At 45.2% G+C, this 21677-nt stretch overlaps 1 protein-coding gene across 1 annotated transcript in view; it reads left to right on the top strand.

Moving 5' to 3' along the window:
- The window catches only part of LOC137540895 (integrin alpha-IIb-like), a 133463-nt gene that overhangs the window by 24703 nt on the left and 87083 nt on the right, over positions 1-21677 (top strand). The window contains exons 7-11 of the mRNA XM_068262080.1: positions 888-928; positions 5879-5932; positions 9402-9454; positions 15649-15857; positions 16094-16276. Coding sequence (XP_068118181.1) covers positions 888-928; positions 5879-5932; positions 9402-9454; positions 15649-15857; positions 16094-16276 — 540 coding nt within the window. The remainder of the gene's footprint in view (positions 1-887; positions 929-5878; positions 5933-9401; positions 9455-15648; positions 15858-16093; positions 16277-21677) is intronic.

The raw sequence follows: 21677 nt of genomic DNA, 5'->3' as shown, positions 1-21677 counted from the left end.
GTTCCCAGAGATGCTTAGCACTTGTTGGCCCTTTTGCCTTCACTCTGCAGTCCAGCTCACCCAAAACCATCTCGATTGGGTTCAGGTCTGGTGACTGTGGAGTCCAGGTCATCTGGCGCAGCACCCCATCACTCTCCTTCCTGGTCAAATAGCCCTTACACAGCCTGGAGGTGTGTTTGGGGTCATTGTCCTGTTAAAAAATAAATGATGGTCCAACTAAACGCAAACCGAATGGAATAGCATGCCGCTGCAAGATGCTGTGATAGCCATGCTGGTTCAGTATGCCTTCAATTTTGAATAAATCCCCAACAGTGTCACCAGCAAAGCACCCCCACACCATCACACCTCCTCCTGTAAAATAAAAGTAAAATGTGTGTAAAATACCCATCCCCACTTGTGTAGGTGTTGTGAAAACTCTTCACTAATGGTTGCTCTGCAGAGAAAATGTATATATTTAGGTGAGGCAGCAGATTTGTATTTAACTACTTTATCTTATTTGGACAACTATATTCATCCAGATAGGAGCCGCACTAGTCTATCTGGACTTGTATACGCATCCATTGTTGCTGCTGTGCGTTCTTCCGTCACCCGTGCAGGCTGAAATTTACACAGCGGCAATTAGTAAAAGGGAACATGTGTTCCCCGAGCTAAACACACTGCCTATGAATGAATAACCATGCCTTGAATCATAAGGCATGTTGATTCATAAAAGTGAAACTATAAAGTGTAGTGAAAAAAAAGATTGAACACTTCCTGGTAACTTCCAGGATCGTGTATAGCACCATCTAGCGGGAAAAAAGTAAAATAAAAGTTTAAAAAAAAACTGTAAATGTAATATTTAGCAAAGCCGTATTTAACCCATTAACCGCTTATTTGTTGTTTTAAAGAAATCATTGTTGGTGCGCCAAACTTTGAAAGCATGGGATTGGTAAGTACTGATGCCATTCTATTATACTTAGAGCACTGAGACTAAGTTGTGGGCCAAACTCAATGTCTAGTGGCCAACTGCCTCCCCTATACAGTTCCCTGGTGTGTAGTGGTCCTCCCTCCCCTAGATAATTCCCTGGTGTCTAGTTGCCCTCTCCCATCCCTATACAGTTTCCTTGTGTCTAGTAGCCCCATCCCATCCCTATACAGTTTCCTGGCGTCTAGTAGCCCCATCCCATCCCTATACAGTTTCCTGGTGTCTAGTGGTCCTCCCTCCCCTAGATAATTCCCTGGTGTCTAGTTGCCCTCACCCACCCCTATACAGTTTCCTGGTGGTCTAGTGGTTTCCCTCTCCTTCCCTGATGATCTAGGGCTTCACCTCCGATATAGCTTCCCTGGTGGTCTAGAGTAGGCCAAACCTAGTGTGCAGTGGCGAAACCACTTTGTGGGCCAGATTTGGCCAGCGGGCCAGAATTTGACATGTGTGGCATAGAAAACTATGCCCAGAAACCATGTGAGGAGGGTTGGCTGTTATTTCCAGGGAAGTGGTGTTAAAGAATAAGTGAACTTCTAACTATATTTATTCACCCAATACTTCCTTCTGATCAATCTTGTACTTTTAATGATTTGCCAGTACTGATTTTGCCCTCTGGAAGAGAACCTCCTGACTGCCTGCTGTATTCATGTATCTCTCCTTCATAAGCAGTCAGCCCTTTTGAGGACTGATGCATTGTTTCCATATTTTCTCTAAAACCAACTCCTATATTCTTCTGGCCTGTTATTCATTAAAGCAGGGCCAGGACGAGGCAGAGGCGAGAGAGGCTCCAGCCTCAGGGCGCAGTGTAGGAAGGGGCACAGGGCCGGGCTGAGGCAGAGGCGAGAGAGGCTCCAGCCTCAGGGCGCAGCGTTGGAAGGGGCACAGGGCAGGGCCGGGGCAGAGGCGAGAGAGGCTCCAGCCTCAGGGTGCAGTGTCGGAGGGGGTGCACAACTCGCTCAGCTATCATTTCCCTATTGTGTTTGAAGCAGAGAGAATTAAGAAAAGGGGATACATGGCAGTGACTGCGAGCCAGATAACTAGAGATTAAGGTGTTGGGGGCCCTGGGGTGCCTCGTAGTCTAATAGCAATCGGTGTGTGACGACTGGGGGTGGGAGGGATGGAGGGGCGCACTTTGGTGTCTCAGCCAGGGATGCTCAAATCCGAATCTGGGAGAAACCCGGATAGTTGCCATCCGGATTTCTCCCAGTAAACCTGTGCGGGGTGGGCGGTGTCAAGCTTACCTGTCTGACGTCTTCTTCGTCCGTTCATGGCGCCTCCCACGATGCGTTTATTTACATTTTAGCAAAAAGTATCCAGTCCAAAATTATTCATACCCTTCTCAATAATCAATAGAAAAGCCTTTATTGGCTACTACAGCAGTCAGGACTCTGGCTGGGCCACTCCAAAACTTTAATGTTGTTGTCTGCTAACTGTAATGAAACGCGGAAAAGCCGCGGCCTCTCAAGGTGAGGCGGCTGTTTCCGCGTCCAGCAGGACGCCACAACGCGGAAAAAACAATGCATGCCGCTCAGGCAGAGCGGCGGAATCCGCACTGGAAACGGCGGAATCCGCATTGGGAACGGCGGAATCCGCATTGGAGGCGGCTCCCGCACTTGGTTCACTAGATACATTGCAAGACAGTACTGGTGTGACTGGGACTGATAGTCCACCAAGATTCAGACTTACACGCGCGCGAGCACAGAGGCAGAGTTTAAATAGCAGTTAGAAGGGAGTCGGCTGATCAGCTGGGTCAGCTGACAAATTCCACTGCTCCCATTGGACCAGCAATTAGGGAGGTCCTGGAAAGGTCCTAGAGTATATATACTGCTGGTTGTTCACTTGCTCTTGGTCTGGCGTGCGATCACATATGTGGGAGCACCCAGATCCGTAGTCAGATCCGCAAGTGTGCCGGGACCAGCTGGAGCTGTAATCCTACACTTAGCTAGATTCTGTTGATAGCTAAAGTACTAGTTTGATTGTGATTATCTGTTATGACTTTTGCCTGCCTTGACTATCCTCCTGAACTCTGATCTTGTACCTCGATATTTCTGATACTCTGTTGCCGAACCCCGGCTCGTTCCTTGACTCTGCCTCCTGATTTTGTACCCCGATATATCTGATACCCCGTTGCTGAACCTTGCCTGTACTTTGACTCCGCCTTTGCCTCCTGATCTTGTACTTTATCTGTCCGTGTGTGTACGACCTGGCTTGTCCGACCTCGAGAACCGACCTTACTGTTAGAGGCGGTTCCTCGCTCTGTTAGTGATCCTTCCTCCTGAAGGTTACTTCCAGTCTGTCCTTCCTACTGTCAGTCTGACTCCTCCCGTCTTGGAGAGCTCAGGTCTGCGGAAGGAATCTGTGCAGTACTCCTTGCTGCACTGAGGCCTAGTCCTCTAAGTGTTATTGTTGCACCTAACACTACACTCTACTCAGGTGAACAGAGGTTAGCTAGTATATCGGATTATCAGTGATACTGCAGATCACGTATAATCTGGTATACATCTGTATTCCCAGTGATTCTGCAGATCACTGGTAATCAGATCCTCTCTGTGCTTCACCGATCGTTACACTAACCATTTCTTTTCACTTTTGCTGTGTGTTTTGGGTCGTTGTGATGCTGAAATGTCCACTGGTGGCCAAGGCCAAGTTTCTCTGCAGACTGCCTGGTGTTGTCATTGAGAATCCTCATGTATCTCTCTTTTTTCTTGGTGCCGGTTACTGTGATTAGGTTCCGTGGTTCATTGGCTGAAAAACACCCCTAAAGCATTAGGTTCCCACCACCATGTTTGACAGCGGGGATGGTGTTCTTTGGGTTGAAGGCTTCTCCTTTTTATGCCAAATGAAGGAAACACCATTGAACAAAACAAATTGTACAATTCATTTTTTGTTTCGTCTGACCATAACACAGAAGACCAGAAGTCTTCTTCTTTGTCCAGATGAGCATTTGTAAAGGCTAAGCGAGTGTTTGTGTGCCTTATCTGCAGAAGTGGCGTCCTCCTTAGTCTGCATCCGTGGAACCCAGCAGTGCAGTGTCCGTTGGATTGTCTGCCTTGAGACATTGCCACCAGCAGAGCTCACATTCACCAGGATGGCTTTGGTGGTGATCCTTGGATTCTTTTTCACCTCTCTCACTATCCTCTTGGCCAGCACAGGTGTAACTTTTGGCTTCCGACCACGTCCTCTGAGATTTTCCAAAGTGCGGAACATCTTTTATTTTTTAATAATACTTTGCACTGTAGCCACTGGAACTTGAAAACATTTAGACATGGCCTTGTAGCCCTTTCCTGACTTGTGAGCAGCCACAATGCACAGCCGCAGGTCCTCACTGAGCTCCTTTGTGTTAGCCATGACTGTCCACAAACCAACTGCAGAGAGCTACTGTTTTTCACCTGTTAAGTTGAGTAAAACAGCTGTTCCCAATAAATCAGGGTAATTGGGATGCTTTAGAACAGCTTGGACTATTTGGAATGGTATAAAACTTTGGATTTTCCCACAGCTTATTTCCCTTTAAAGAATGCACATTGCCTGACTGTCCAGCTGATCCTCTGCCTCTAATACTTGTAGCCATAGCCCCTGAACAAGCATGCAGATCAGATGTTTCTGACTGAAGTCTGACTGGATTAGCAACATGCTTGTTTTAGGTGTGTGATTTAGACACTTCTGCAAAGAGATTAGCAGGACAGCCAGGCAACTGGTTTTGTTTAAAAGGGAATAAGTATGGCAGCCTCCATATGCCTCTTAGTTTAGGTTTCTGTTAAGTCAAACATCTGATCTGCATCTGCAAAAGGAGGCTTTGTCACTCAAGCGGGATGCGTGCGTGATCCCCCCTAATCTCCACCCCCAGGACTTGAGGCCAATCAGTATTTCATAGATTTTAGCTCTGGCATACTTCAATGAATGTGTCATTGAGCAAAAACAATAAAGCAGTTAAAACTTAAAACTTTAAATTATGGCCGATCAATGTATGTTTGCCTGATCTTGTTAGAAAATACGCGTAAAAAAGGGGGTTCATTCACACTAGTAGGTGCTTTGAAATGAATCAAAATGCATGAATAAAAACTAATGAATGGGTCAGTGAGTTGTGCATTTCCATGAGTTTTACTGCATTGTTAAACCACTGAGAAGTGATGTAGAGGGAAAGGAAACCATCTGATTCAACTGGGCTCATCTGCATAATCCATCCGCTGAAACTCACATAGCATGCATTTCTATGCATTTCCATGTGTTTTAATCACTCCTGATGAGTTGAAATGCGCTGCACAGCAACTCACTGTTGTAGTGTAAATGTTAAAATGAAAGTCTATGGACTATCATGTTACCATGTAAAATGCACACTACAGGGTTGATTCAATAAGATAAATAGCATGCCATATCAGACTAGCTCCACTCGTCCTGCCCTGAGCCCCTACAGGTCCAATCACTTTAAAGGACATTATCCCCGCACTCTGATTGGCCCAATAGGCTGCCTGTCACTTGACAGGAAACTTGACAGGCAGCCTATTGGGCCAATCAAAGTGCAGGGATAATGTCCTTTATAGTGATTGGACCAGCAGGGGCTCAGGGCAGGAAGAGTGAAGCTCTTGTCATTGCCAATTAGCAGCATAAGTTCCTAGCGCTCGCTAAGCTACTCTGATAAGGTGTGTTAACTCTGATAAGGCATGCTATTTGTCTTAGTGAATCAAGCCCTATGTGCAGTGCATCAAAACTCACTGCAACTCAGTCAGTGTGAATCATTCCTAAGTACATCTTTGTGCTAAGCCTCCTTCATTACTCTCATTCATATCTGGTATTATACTGATAACCACCGGCAGATACAATTATAAGCTACATGCTGCCTGTGCACAACACCTTCCAGTGCATCTGCTATTCATTGTGTTCAGTTCCATAGTCACAAGAGTTTCATTTCTTTTGTAGGTTGAAATATACAGCAGTGCAGAAGAACAAATAATCAGTATCACAGGGGATCAGGTAAATATGTGATCAGGTGCAGCAATGAATCAGTATCACAGGGGATCAGGTAAATATGTGATCACGCAGCAATAAATGTCACCGATGCATCATGTTCGGTATCTGACATCTGAAGTGAACTGGTAAAACACTGGGCTGCCTAGGGGATACATGCAGGGGCATAACTAGAAGTCCCCGGGCCCCCCTGCAAGAATTTGAGCGGGAAGCCCCCCCCCCTCCCTGGGGCCCGCTCATGGCCATTTTGGGGGGGGGGGGGGGCAGGAGGGGTCGCAGCATGAGGGGGAGAGCTTTGCACATCAGCGGGGAGGGGGGACAGTCCCCCCCCTCCCTCACCTTGGGCTCTCCCCTCTGCGCTCCACTCCTGCATCTATCTAAGAGCCAGCAGCGGCGGCGGCAGCTATAAATACCTCCATTCACCACCAGAGGTCTCCGATCTGCAAGGGCTTCACATAATGTGTCTCCCCCTCCCTGCTGATGTGCAAAGCTCTCCCCCTCATGCTGCGACCCCTCCTGCCCACCCAAAACGGCCGTGAGCGGGTCCCCCCACGGGAGCTGCTTCCCCTATTGTTACGCCAGTGGATACATGAGAACATATAAACACAATGGCCTCAATTCACTAAGCTTTATCGAACACTTTATCAAACGTTTGATAATTTACCTCATGAGTAAAACCTAATTTTGAATTCACTAAGGTGTTCTAGATTTATTGAACATTTTATCAATAAAACATTCGATAAATCTATAACACCTCAGTGAATTCAAAATTAGCTTTTACCCATGAGGTAAATTTTCAAACGTTTGATAAGGTGTTCGATAAAGCTTAGTGAATTGAGGCCATTTAATGTTGTTATTACTGAGTTACAGTATATTGGGCCATCATCTTCCATGGAACTGTACAAATTAAGAAACAAACATGGGTTTACAAGACAGAATAGTGGTTTAATAGTGTGATGTGTAGACTATAATAAGAATTTCTATCTTGATGGCTCCTGAGTATAGAAGTTCATGTAGTTGTGTTATACAGTTACTGTTTGTTTCTTAAAGGGAATCTGAAGTGAAAATAAAAACAAAAAATAAAAACAAAAAACAGATACTCACCTTAGGAGTGGGAAGAAAAACAAAAACAAAAATTTGCTTTCCTAAAACAGAAAGAATTTGCGATAATTCAGGTTGGAGTGAGCTCGAGATGTCTCCCAGAGCACCACTGCTGAATATATGCAAATTAACCATTGTACCCTTAGAAGCTAAACACACCTCCAGAACCGCTGGAATGCAATGATGTGTCTTGCTGGTTAGTCTGTACCTCTCGGTTTACAAGCCCTACTCCATAGAGCCAAATTAATCCATGCCATGCACTGATGAGGATCAAACAATCCGAAACAGTCTGTATGCATGTTGGATTATTATGGCTCTGTACAATTTAACAAACTGACACATCATTGCATTCCAGCGGTTCTGGAGGTGTGTTTAGCTTCTAAGGGTACAATGGTTAATTTGCATATGTTCAGCAGTGGTGCCTGGGAGACATCTCGAGCTCACTCCAACCTGAATTATCGCAAATTCTTTCTGTTTTAGGAAAGCAAATTTTTGTTTTTCTTAACATCTTAGTAAGGGGGCTTTTAGGACCATTGTAGTCCCTTACACACTCCAATGAGTTCTGGGTCACCATGAGCTTGCTGGTTAGTCTGTACCTCTAGGAGTGGGAAGGCTCTTGTTCCTATAGAACTTTCCTGGTCTCCTCACGGTCCCCAAGTTCCTCTGCAGGGTCCCCAGTTACCAGTCTACTATGACCCATGGGTCGCAGACTGCTCTCCTCTGCATTGGGCTGGCTTCGGAAGCACTCGACTTTCTGAAGACGTGCCACTCCCTACTGCACAAGTGTGAGAACTCTCTCTCATGCCTGCGCAGTACAGAGCTGCTATTCTTCCAAAGCACGAGTGCTTCCGAAGACTGCTGAAGTCTCCTGCTGCGGGAGATTCAAATGAAGGAGCCTGCGGGGGAACAAGGGCCCCAGGGAGGAGAATGGGAAGGCTCTATAGCAGGGGTCAGGAACCTTTTCTGGCTGAGAGAGCCATAAACACCACATATGTTAAAATGTAATTCCATGAGAGCCATACTATATGTTTCAAACTGGGACAGTAGGGCTTGCGTCCCTGTTGCCATGGTGATGTGTATACAATTGATCCGCTGGGCAGCAGAAGTGTCAGACACGTCTTCAGCTTCTCTTGGGTTTCAGCAACATCAGCAATTTCTCAGAGAGCCAGACAGGAGAAATACAGACTAACAGCTTGTACAATTAGCTAGCTGACTTGGGGGTTGATTCACTTAGTAGGACGAGATCCCCGCACTTTGGCCCAATAGGCTGCCTGTCAAGTGACTGGCAGCTTATTGGGCCAATCAAAGTGCGTGGATCTCGTCCTACAAAGTCACTGGACCTGACAGGGCCCAGAGTGGGACAGTTGGAGCAGCCGTTAGTTTTGGGGTAGCACGAGTAAGTTAGTAGTGCATGCTACAGCAGTAGTGTGCCTACTTTGAAAATGTTACTTGCGCTGCCACACTGAGCTGCGCTGCTTGAGCAGTGTAGCTCAGTGAATCAACCCCTACTGATTTGTATGTGAGCCAATGTAGCCATCAAAAGAGCCACATCTGCCTCCCGAGCCATAGCTTCCCTACCCCTGCTTTATAGGACACAGAGCCTTCCCTCTCCTTAGGTGAGTATCTGTTTGTTTTTTTTATTTTAACTTTCTTTAATGTTGTTTTTTAATATGAACTCATTATAGGCCCCTGCGTGCGTTATTGTGGCGGCTTGGTCAATTTTTCTATACAGAATTCAATAAAGGTTTTTTTGAAACTAAATTACCGTATTTTTCGGACTATAAGAAAGACACTCCTGACCATAAGACGCACCTAGGTTTAGAGGACAAAACCAGGGGAAAAATATATACTAAACCTGGTGCATCCATGGTGAAGGGGCATCTTGTGGATTATGGCCCCTTTGTACCTCTTGTGTACCCCTCTGTCCTCCTTGTGTCCTCCTCTGTGCCCCTTTGTGTCACTCTGTGTCCTCCATTTGTCCCCCTGTATGCTTCTCTGCATGGGCACAGTACAGGAAGTCCCTGACATTGTTGAAGGTTCGTATTGGCAGGCATTCACAAGTCAGGAACTCCCGGCATTTGGACCATAAGACGCAGTGACTTTTTCCCCCACTTTTGGGAGAGAAAAAGTGAGTCTTATAATCCAAAAAATACAGTATATTTAATATGGTTTAATATTAACTACACAAGTTGTAGCCTAGATTACCCCAACATTGCTCAGTCATTGTGATCAGCAGGTACTTGGATGAAATAAACTCTCACCTTCTGCTGGTAACCATATTTAGAGGCACTTGGGAAAAGTGATAAGAAGGCTAGAGATATATTTCATCAAAAATGGTTTTCCTACATTGAATGATGTTTTTTTTTGCTTTCAGATAGCTGCTTATTTTGGTCACTCAGTGGCCGTCTCTGATATTAATGGCGATGCGTGAGTATTTTACACAAGAATGATCATAGCAGGAGATTGTTTTGCTTGACTTTAGCAGCCTCTGGTGGCATTTTATGGATATTGCAGCTTTACAATACAGATACTGGGCATAGATTATTCAGGTAGATCACATGTTCTCTCTGAATCCGTTTATGGTGGTTATTTCTCACTTAGCTTATAGTTATTAGCAAGACGTTTTTAATCAGGATGATGCCATTTATTGGCTAACTTAAAGTGTACCGGTAGTGAGAAAAAGGGCCCCAGGAGGGGAAGCCTCTGAATCCTAAAGAGGCTACTCCATTAAAGGGAACTGAGAGCGATATGGAATTTTACCTTTTAAACAATACCAGTTGCCTGGCAGTCCTGCTGATGTCTTTGGCTGCAGTAGTGATTGAATCACACGCCTGAAACAAGCATGTAGCTAATCCAGTCTGACATCAATCAGGGCACCTGATCTCCATGCTTGTTCAGGGGCTGTGGCTGAAAGTATTAGAGGCACAGAATCAGCAGGAGAGTCAGGCAACTGGCATTATTTTAAAAGGAAAAATCCATATCCTTCTCAGTTTAGGTTCCCTTTAACCTCAGCAGAGAGGATCCAGTGCTGACCTCCCACAAAATCTCCTTGTCAGGGCTTGTCGGTGGGGCGTGCATGCAGGGCAGTTTCTAGGCTATAAAGCTCCCAGAGTGAAGGTCAATAAATTGTACCCCCCCTGTAGGAAGACAGTGAGACCCCCTTAGGTAACCAGAGAGCCATGCCCCCCCCCCTCCATAGGGAGCCAGTAAGATCCCCCCTTTTGGTAGCCAGAGAGACCTCCCCCCCCCCCCCAACCTTTAGATAGCCAGAGAGCTGCCTCCCCCCACATACTGAGCCAGAAAGATCCCCTGTTGGTAGTCAGAGAGACCTCCTCCTTGGTGGCCAGAGAGTACCCCCCCCCCCCATTGGTGGCTATAGAGTTGCCTCCTCCCTTATTTCGGTAGCTGCCCCTGCAGGGGCGCCTCTAGCCTTCTTGTCACTCCAGGCAAGAAATCCTGTGGCGCCCCCCCCCCCATAAAAAATAAAACAAAAATCATATACATTATAGAACACTTCACACATGATATAAGCCATCAGAGAAGGATAACTATGAAATGGGGCCCTGCACTGATGGTCACCTGGCTCATTAAGTTAGATTTGGTGGGGGCTAGCAACCACCAGGCCCCTAAACTATCTCTAGACCCTAGGCAGCTGCCTAAGTTTGCCTTGTGGATGATCAGCATTGTATGTCATGCAGCACATGCTGCCAGTATGCACCTTAAATAAATACAACACCCACACTACTAGTTTCAATGTCAGTCACATTGCAAGATTGGATTATCAAGCAAGACATTCTTCCTTTCAGAATAATTTTTCACAAACATTATGAGATTTGCAAATATGTTACCACCTGTTAGGGTAGGACTAGAGTGGATATATCATGACATTGAAGGGCTGATATGGTAAGGTGGTTTAAGGCCCAGTGCACACCGAGCGGTTTTAGCAGCGATCCGCCAACCACATCTGTCTGTGAAAATGCTTGGCTAATGTATTTCAATGGGATGGTGCACACCAGCGGTTTGAGGTTTTTAGCAAACCGCAAACGTGCCTCCTGCTGCACATTTGCGGTTTGCAGAAGTGATACTGCCTCAATGTAAAGTATAGGAAAAATACTAACCGCTCTGAAAAAATGCTAGATCAGAGCAGTTTTCCAGGCGTTTTTGCTACAGAAGCTGTTCAGTAACAGCTTTTACTGTCACAAGATTTGTAATCTGCTTCACAAAAACGCTCGGCATGTTTAGAAAATGTCTCTAAACATGCCTAGAATCGCTCTGAAATCTGCTCCAAAAACCGCTAGCGGTTTGAGGATCTGCTAGCGGTTTTGGTGTGCACTGGGCCTAGTGGTTTCATTCATAATCCATTCTGGAAATAAGCACAGTGTGTTTGTAGTGTAAGTAATACAAGAGAAGAGAAGTAGAATGGAGGGAGGAAGGGTAGTAGAGGGTCAGAATTGATGACATGGATGAGCAGATATCTATGAGTAGAATAGAGGCTCAGTGGGTAGCACTACTGCATTTTAGTGCTGAGTCCTAGGCTTGAACATTGGCCAGGGCAAAATCTGCATGGAGTTTCTGTCTTCAGACACTTCAGACATTTCCTGCATCCTAAAAAACATACTAATAAGTCAACTGGTTTACCCCAAAACAATCCTATATTGAAAATATTAGACTATAACTGTGGTAGGGATTAGATTGTGAGCTCCTCTGAGGACAGTCAGTGACATGACTCTGTAAAGTGCTGCAAGAGATGTCAGTGCTATATAAATACATAATAATAATATGGTAGGACATTATTCTATAACTATGGTAGGATTAGAGTGTGAGCTCCCCTGAGGACAGTCAGTGACATGACTATGTACTCTGTAATGTGCTGCAGGAGATGTCAGTGCTATATAAATACATAATAATAATATGGTAGGACATTAGACTATGACTATGGTAGGATTAGAGTGTGAGCTCCTCTGAGGACAGTCAGTGACATGACTATGTACTCTGTAATGTGCTGCAGAAGATGGCAATGCTATATAAATACATAATAATAATATGGTAGGACATTAGACTATGACTATGGTTGGATTAGATTGTGAGCTACTCTGAGGACAGTCAGTGACATGACTATGTACTCTGTAATGTGCTGCAGAATATGTCAGTGCTATATGAATACATAATAATGATATGGTAGGACATTACAGTTTGACTATGGTAGGGATTAAATTGTAAGCTCCAGTGAGCAGTCAGTGACATGACTATGTACTCTGTAAAGTGCTGAAGATGTCAGTGCTATATAAATACACAATAATAGTTCCAAATGCTACTGGCTCCCCTGAAGAGTGCTCAGACTAGTGTACATAGTTGTGCACATTGTTCCCCAAGTAGCAGTTGTTTGGTCAGAGAGACAGTGGGAGAGGGAGCATGAGCAGAGGGTGAGGGCGAGCAAAGTTAAGCTCCACACTCACCACAGTGACTGCAACAACACAGGAAGATGGATCCAGCGAGGTGTCCCCTCATGACAAGCGCCCAGCGATTAATCTTCTTGCCAGCGGGTATGCAAGATGTCACGTGACATTACAGGACGGGCGCCACTGAGAAGTCAAGCGACCGCAGTAATTTACGGGGTGTCGTCAAGGATCTTAAAGATCCGATCCTCAGTGACGGTCACTTTTCACCACACAACGCTAAGCGATGTCACGACATCGTGTAAATGACTACTTGTCGCTCAAAAAAAAAAATTTGATGGACATCGGGAAAATCGTTGGAAAAATCGTGAGGTGGCACATAGCATTAGAGAGAGGGCAAACAGACAGCATTAATGGAAATACATTATTATGCCAGCTTCAATTATAAGTAGTGATGGATGTAATTACACACATTGCTTACATGTCCATTATCATTGTTTGAGCTTTAGATGCTGCCCTCCTATTCACTCTCTCACAATGAAAGACAAAACCTGCAACCCCCACTGTGTCCATTACACACTTCAAACACTGTCCTGGTGAATTCAGGGAGAAGTTCAGGCTGTGTGCAGTGTTCCCAGAGGGGTGAGAGGATCAGATGATATCTCCATACATAGCTAGTCATGGCAAGCCTCCTGACATTTAGACATGCCAGACATTCTAGCAGCAGAGCACAGGGCTGTCTGCAGAGTTTACTGTTTGTTTGTTTGTCTTTCTCGCCCTGCAGACTCAGTAACATTTGGGGGTAGGGTGCTGTCACCTCTGTACACTGAATAGTGAGGGACTGTCTCCAATCTTTCTATGAATCCTTATTAGATGCATTCCTAAAAACACTTGTGAGAGTAGAACAGAGTAACCAAGCAGCTCAGGGTGACCCAAACTACTAGGAATGTATAGGGGGATAAAAGGAACCAAAAAGCCCTCCTACTAAAAAAGCAAAGCTTGGTGTAATTGCCTTCTTAAAACAGAGAGTAGAAAACTTTCTCTACATACCCTTAAACGGCAGTCAGTCACTCAGGCTCAGAAAGGTGGGGGCAGAGAACAGTTATAAACCAGACACCTTCTTCTTAGGGAGTATCTATAAATCTGAACTCTGAATGATTCTTTATCCCTGACTTAGCAGAATGCTATTTGTGAAAAGAGCAGAGTATCCAAGCAGCTCAGGGTGACCCAAGCTACTAGGAATGTATAGAGGGATAAAAGTTACCAAAATGCCCTCCTACTAAGAAAGCAAAGCTTGGTGTAATTTGCCTTCTTAAAACAGAAGGAAATCTATTTCTCTCCAGTCCCTTACAACAGTCTTTCAGGACCGGAATTTTTATTTCCCCTTGGACTGACAGTAATTTATTGCGCCTTACCCCATCAAAGCCGCTTTAAGCCGCTGCCTGGGTGGTCAGTAGGTTAAGGCGCCCCTGTGCCCCTGCACCCCGGGCAGTGCCCTGCCTCGCGATCGAGCGAGTGATTGTGTTTTAGATAAAGCCATGCTGCCTGTTGGCTCTTCAGGGTTGTTAGGCTCTTATAAAGAGGCGTTGCTTCAGCCTGACTTGGAAGGCAGGAAGTGAGGAGCTGCTGGAGGTTGCTAAGGAAAAAAATAGAAACTTTGAACATGCGCAGCAACAGTTTTTCTTTTAGTTTGCAAAAATGGCATTTAAAGAAAAAAAAAAAAAAACTTTAAGCATAATTACATTAAAATGTTAATGTGCTTGACGCGTGCATGAAAAAAGGGCCTGAGTTGACAACGAAATGGCACCGTTTATTAATGAAATCTGATAATGATATACATTGTTGTCGAGCTTTAACAATAAATACCGTTTTAAAACAGACAAGAAATAGTAACGAAAAGATATTAACGTTAAATATCGTTATGTAATTCAACAATACAGCTTAACCCAATCCTACCCTCACACAGAACCCTCCCCTGGTGGTGCCTAAAACTAACCCCCCCCCGGGTAGTGCCTAACCCTAACCCCCTCCCTGGTGGTGCCTAACCTAACCACTCCCCCTGGTGGTGCCTAACTCTAACCACTCCCTCTGCAGAAACACCCTTTTACACGTAGAAACAATAATATCTTTGATAACGTAAAATATTGTAAATATAAACAAAAATAATGTGGCAAAAACTATAACGCTGCAAGCGTCTAAAACGATAACATTCTAAAAAAAAAATAATGTTCTAATGCTGCTAACGATATTTATCGCGGCGCCCTTTTTTCTGCTTTATTCGCTGTATTGACGATAATTGTATTAAAGAGACCTCGTAACAAAAATGTTAGCAGTATTTCTCCTATCCTACAAGTTCCTAAGGCTGTTCCATTGTGCTCTGGCTTACTGCAGCACTTTCTACTTGCACGGTCTTTGTAATAAATCAACTTATCTTTCCCCTGTCAGACTTGTCTTTGTCGGCTGTGTCTAGAAGGCTGCCAACTCTTCAGTACTGTGAACAAGTTAACTCCTTCCAAGCCCCTCCAGTGCTCCTGTCATGTGATGATTATTCCTCACAGACAATTTCCTTGCTCTCACTCTCATCTTGTCTGCTATCTGTGAGGCTGATAAACACAGACTGATAAACTGAACAAAGAATAGCTGGCTGATGAGGAAGCTGCCTGTCAGGCTGACAGGAGTTTAGACCTGAGACTACAGGCTCTAAAGACACAGCTTGTCATGCTTCATTGACACAGAGCTCTTTCAAAACTTGCACATAACCTCTGGAGACTGAATTCAATGTGTAACTCACTGAATTCTCTGTGTACTTACTGTGTATAAACTGAGTTCACTGCTCTGCTGATTTACTTCCTGTTTTGGTGGCCATCCTTTCTGTTTACAAAACAGTTTATAAAACGTTTTTTTTACCCTCTTTATTGCAGCGGAAATATTACAGAGGGGGCTAAGAGATGACCCCAAAAAGGCAGGGATGTTTGTTCATACTTCATTTTGTGAATACAGATTCTCTTTAAAGTCAATGGCGACGCCCTTTTTGACCACCCGCAGCCGGCGCCCTTTTTTTCCTGCTACCTACTTGACAAACTGTGACTGATATTGATCCTTAAAATGTATTTAGTCATTTTTCATTGAACGCATAACTGGATTGCATTGAGGCTGTTCTCTATTTGCTGGGAGTGTAGCTTCATGTATGTACTACAGAGCTGCTGTACGTATGTTTGGTTGCAGCCTGGATGACCTGCTGGTGGGAGCCCCTCTCTTCATGGAGCGCAGGACAGGAGGACAACTCCAGGAAGTTGGGCGTGTCTATGTCTATATGCAGAAAGGTCCTAAGCTTCTGGACACCACTCCTCAGATCCTCAGCGGGACTCGTGTCTATGGGCAGTTTGGAGCATCTCTTGCTTCTTTGGGAGATCTGGATCAGGATGGATACAACGGTAGGTGAGCTGTCTAATTGAGGCATAACCATAATTAATTTGGTGGAGTCATCCCTCCTTAAATTCCATCCCACCATCTTTGGTGATTCCACTTTCATATACAGGTAGTCCCCGACTTACGAACGACCCGGCGATACGAACGGCATGGATTCTGTGTTTTTTTCCATGGGAACAAGTCAAATTTTTTTTTTTTTCAAACTGTCCGTTTTCTAATACACCTCTGTTTATTTGTGTAGATGTGGTGGTAGGTTCTCCATTTGGTGGACAGTCTGGAGCAGGCTGTGTGTACATATACAGGGGTGAGAGGACTGGGTTATCTACGGAACCATCACAGATCCTGGACAGCCCCCTGAAGCCCCCCTCCAGGTTTGGCTTTGCTCTGAGAGGAGGAGTAGACCTCGATCAGAATGGATATCCAGGTAACGAGCCTTAAAGAGGAACTCCAGTGAAAATAATGTAATAAAAAAAGTTCTTCATTTTTACAGTAATTATGTATAAATGATTTAGTCAGAGTTTGCTCATTGTAAAATATTTCCTCTCCCCGATTTACATTCTGACATTTATTACATGGTGACATTTTTACTGCTGGCAGGTGATGTAGCTGCTGCTAGCTGTTTTGGCTGTTAGAGACAGCTGTAAACAGCTATTTCCTGTCTGTGAACCTTGTTACATTGTGGGAAATTGCCAAAAGTACCGCGGTCCTCAGAGCTTCTTGTGGGAGGGGTTTCACCACAATATCAGTCATACAGCGCCCCCTGATGATCTGTTTGTGAAAAGCAATAGATTTCTCATGTAAAAGGGGGTATCAGCTACTGATTGGGATAAAGTTCAACTCTTGGTTGGAGTTTCTCTTTAACTGTAAGCATTACAACATTTTCAGCAGTTTTGTTAAATATTTCAGGAGTACCGTATTTTTCGGACCATAAGACGCACCTACGTTTAGAGGCCAAAAACCAGGGGAAAAATATATACTAAACCTGGTGCATCCATGGTGAAGGGGCGTCTTGTGGGTTATGCCCCCTTTGTACCTCATGCCTCCTTGTACCTCTTGTTTCTCCCTGTGTCCCCCATGTTTTCGCTTGTTTCCTTCTCTATTACCCCTTTGTGTCTCCCTTGTGTCCTCCTCAATGCCCCTTTGTGTCCCTGTGTCCTCCTCTGCATGGGCACAGTACAGGAAGTCCCCGACATTGCAGCAGGTCGGAGGTTGGTATTGGCAGGCATTCACAAGTCAGGAACTCCCTGCATTTGGACTATAAGATGCAGTGACTTTTTTCCCCCACTTTTGGGGAAGACAATGGTTAATTTGCATATATTCAGCAGTGGTGCCTGGGAGACATCTCAAGCTCACTCCAACCTGAATTATTGCAAATTCCTTCTGTTTTAAGAAAGCAAACTTTTGTTTTTGGGGAAGAAAAAGTGAGTCTTATAGTCCAAAAAATACAGTACTTAGTACAGCATTGTGCAGTGCTGATCAAGGCCCTAGGCCAAGTATATTATGGCTCATCTTTCTTGTGGAGCAGTGCCCATCCCATTCCATGTGCAGCCCTCTCTTTCATGAGTAACAACCATGTACAGCAGCCCCTCCCATTCCATGTGCAGCCCCCTCTTCCATGTGTAACATCCATGTACAGCAGCCCCTGCCATTCCATGTGCAGCCCCCTCTTCCATGTGTAACATCCATGTACTGCAGCCCCTCCCATTTCATGTGCAACCCCTCTTCCATGTGTAACATCCGTGTACAGCAGTGCCCCTCCCATTCCATGTGCAGCCCCCTCTTCCAGCCCCTTTGTTTCATGACGTTCCGTTGAGCATCAGTTTCCGCTTTTTATGTATTGCGTCCCAATTTCCCAGGACGTCTATCAGGACAACACCCCTCCTTGAGTTTTGTCTCCCCTCCCACTGTGGACAGGAAGCTAAAAGAGATACAGATTTGCCTAACGAGCAGGCAGCCAGTATAAGTAGATAATATCCACAGAAGTACCTCAGTTTATTTTCCTGTCCCGGATGGGACACTTCAGGAGAGTCTCCATATGCCATCGATGTCAGGTGACAGGGGCAGCGCTTGCAGGTACTCCATTGTGGGCTTGCCAGGCAGTTTGTGTGGAGTCCCGCATATAGGGGAGGCTGCTCCATTCATGGCAGCTGTTTAATGAGCGCAGGCACGCACGGGAAGTTCTGGATCCTAATCCGAAAGTGGTCATAGGCTGGCGTCCCATGTGACCTGGAAATGGGACTGGAGGTGGATGGAGGAACGCATTGGCGTCCCATGCGACCAGGAAGGCAGCTGAAGGCGGACGATTGGACGCATTGACATCCTATGCATACTGGAGTATAAGCGTGCCAGAGTATGTAGAGCCAGTATGCATGGAGCGCTTCATGCCAGAGTATGTAGAGCCAGTATGCATGGAGCGCTTCATGCCAGAGTATGTAGAGCCAGTATGCATGGAGCGCTTCATGCCAGACTATGTAGAGCCAGTATGCATGGAGCGCTTCATGCCAGAGTATGTAGAGCCAGTATGCATGGAGCGCTTCATGCCAGAGTATGTAGAGCCAGTATGCATGGAGCGCTTCATGCCAGAGTATGTAGAGCCAGTAGGCATGGAGCGCTTCATGCCAGAGTATGTAGAGCCAGTATGCATGGAGCGCTTCATGCCAGAGTATGTAGAGCCAGTATGCATGGAGCGCTTCATGCCAGAGTATGTAGAGCCAGTATGCATGGAGCGCTTCATGCCAGAGTATGTAGAGCCAGTATGCATGGAGCGCTTCATGCCAGAGTATGTAGAGCCAGTAGGCATGGAGCGCTTCATGCCAGAGTATGTAGAGCCAGTATGCATGGAGCGCTTCATGCCAGAGTATGTAGAGCCAGTATGCATGGAGCGCTTCATGCCAGAGTACGTAGAGCCAGTATGCATGGAGCGCTTCATGCCAGAGTATGTAGAGCCAGTATGCATGGAGCGCTTCATGCCAGAGTATGTAGAGCCAGTAGGCATGGAGCGCTTCATGCCAGAGTATGTAGAGCCAGTATGCATGGAGCGCTTCATGCCAGAGTATGTAGAGCCAGTATGCATGGAGCGCTTCATGCCAGAGTATGTAGAGCCAGTATGCATGGAGCGCTTCATGCCAGAGTATGTAGAGCCAGTATGCATGGAGCGCTTCATGCCAGAGTATGTAGAGCCAGTATGCATGGAGCGCTTCATGCCAGAGTATGTAGAGCCAGTATGCATGGAGCGCTTCATGCCAGAGTATGTAGAGCCAGTATGCATGGAGCGCTTCATGCCAGAGTATGTAGAGCCAGTAGGCATGGAGCGCTTCATGCCAGAGTACGTAGAGCCAGTAGGCATGGAGCGCTTCATGCATATTGGCTATACATACTCTGGCACTCCTATTGGCCTGAGGAAGCGGGCTTAGACCCGTGAAACGTGTTGTTTGTGCAAAAATAAAATTCTCTTTTCTCCTATGAGAATGTCCTTATTGAGGTACGCCACCTCATCTATCATATTTACTGTTGTTTTTAACTCAGTTTTATAAACCCCTGGGCTCTTCTTTACCTTCATTGTGCTTAGTCACGCCTCCATACTTGTTGTGGGTGGGGTTCAAAAACAGACCATGTTTGAAGCCGTCTTTTAACCATTTCAGCCCGCGAGTATATTTCACCTTATGTACGAGAGGAATTTTCACCTGTCAGCGCTCCTCCCATTCATTCCCCAATAACTTTATCACTACTTATTACAAAGAAATGGTTCATACCTTGTTTTTTCCGCCACCAATTAGGCTTTCTTTGGGTGGTACATTATACTAAGAATTATTTTATTCTAAATGCATTATGATGGGAATAATAATAAAGAAATTGGAAAAAATCTGTATTTTTTCAGTTTTCGGCCATTATAGTTTTAAAATAATTCATGCTACCATAATTAAAATCCACACATTTTATTTGGCCATTTGTCCTGGTTATTGCAATGTTAAAATTATAACCCTAGTGCAATGTATGGTGACAATATTTTATTTGGAAATAAAGGTGCATTTTTTCAGTTTTACATCCATCACTAATTTTTAGCTCATTATTTAATAATTTATGCCCTCTTGTCATAGATCTTATTACCCCCCCCCCCCTCAAGTCAGTAGTTGTATTTTACTATTTGGCCACAGGATGTCCCCACTGAGCAAAAATCCTATTAGCGTACTTTGTACCCTACATAGGATACAATGTGTTGTTACATTGTAACTAAGGAAGTGACGCAGGTTTCCATTGGAAACCTGTGACCACATTGCCGACAGGGATATTTAACGATCGGGCGGCGGAAACCGGCGGAAATCAGCAGCGGGAGATAGTGTGGTTGCTCTATGTAAGAATAAACACTGTTTTTGAATAGAAACCGTGTTTATTCTCGGCGGACATGTACGGATTGGCACAGGGGACTTCTGTCTCCTGCAGCCAATCCCCTCTGTTAGCGGCAGCAGTGCGATCGCGGGAATCTGCCTGCAGGATCGCCCACAGACCACCCAAACTGCAGGGACGTGACTAGCATGTCCCTGCGGCTCTAGCAGCTGCCGCTGTGGATGTGAAGCTCACGCCCGCGTGGCATAAATGGTTAAAGAAGAAGCGACCACCACCAGTCCCAGGCTGGGACACCCCGAGTGGAGACGGGTTGATTATCTCCACCTGTTTCCTGTGGTTGGTTGCCCCCGGCAACCCACCTTTGTGTGTAGACAAAAAGTAGGGATAATAAAAATTGCACCTGCAGACAGAAAACACAGAGACAACAGGAGCCCAGATGGTGCAGTATGTCGCAGTCCCAGAAGTATGTAAAATATGCGGATGGATTATACTCACAAAGATGGGTTGCAGAAGGGCAGCCGACCCCTAGAAGCAGGTGGAGATGTATAACCCCGACTCCACTCGGGTGACCAGACGCAGCTGGAGATACTCACACTCTTGGTAAAAGCAAACCTCAAATGACCTAAATTGGTCAAAGAGGATTGATCCCCCTCCGAAAAGAGTCTGAAGGCACAGGATAAAGGGGAAAGAGGCGCCCAGAGAAGATAAAATACATTAAAAACAAATAAAATGTAAAAGTGAGGCAGCTTACTTCAATGAAGACAAATTCACGTATTAATAGAATTTTATTGCACTGGCAACGCGTTTCGTGGGTACATACCCACTTCTTCAGGCCAAATAGCAGTGCCTACAATCAGACAAGGTGCTTAATGCCACAGCACTAACAGCATATCAAAAACATAATTCTACCTATAACAAATACTACAGTAAACATTGTATAACGAAAATCAATTAACAACATTCAAACAAATGTATGCATATAGAATTTGATTTCAATTATCAGAGGCAACTATCAGTGACAGAGGAGTTACATTAAATTACATGTAACTCCTCTGTCACTGATAGTTGCCTCTGATAGTTGAAATCAAATTCTATATGCATAAATTCAGAGCCGGGACAAGGTCCTCCAGCACCCAAGGCTGAGACATTAAAGTGCGCCCCTCCTTCCCTTCCACTCCAGCCACCACACACCGGTTGCTATTATACTAAGAGGTGCCCCAGGGCCCCCAACACCTTAATCTCTAGTTATCTGGCTTGCAGTCACTGCCATGTATCCCCTTTTCTTATTTCTCTCTGCTTCAAACACAATAGGGGAATGATAGCTAGTTGTGCGCCCCCTCCTACACTGCGCCCTGAGGCTGGAGCCTCTCTCGCCTCTGCCTCGGCCTGGCCATGCATACATTTGTTTGAATGTTATTAATTATTATTTGTTATACAATGTTGTCTGTAGTATTTGTTATAGGTAGAATTATGTTTTTGAT

This window comes from Hyperolius riggenbachi, chromosome 12 (genome assembly GCF_040937935.1).
Source record: "Hyperolius riggenbachi isolate aHypRig1 chromosome 12, aHypRig1.pri, whole genome shotgun sequence".
Lineage (NCBI taxonomy): Eukaryota > Metazoa > Chordata > Amphibia > Anura > Hyperoliidae > Hyperolius > Hyperolius riggenbachi.
This window is presented reverse-complemented; position numbering and strand designations above follow the sequence as displayed.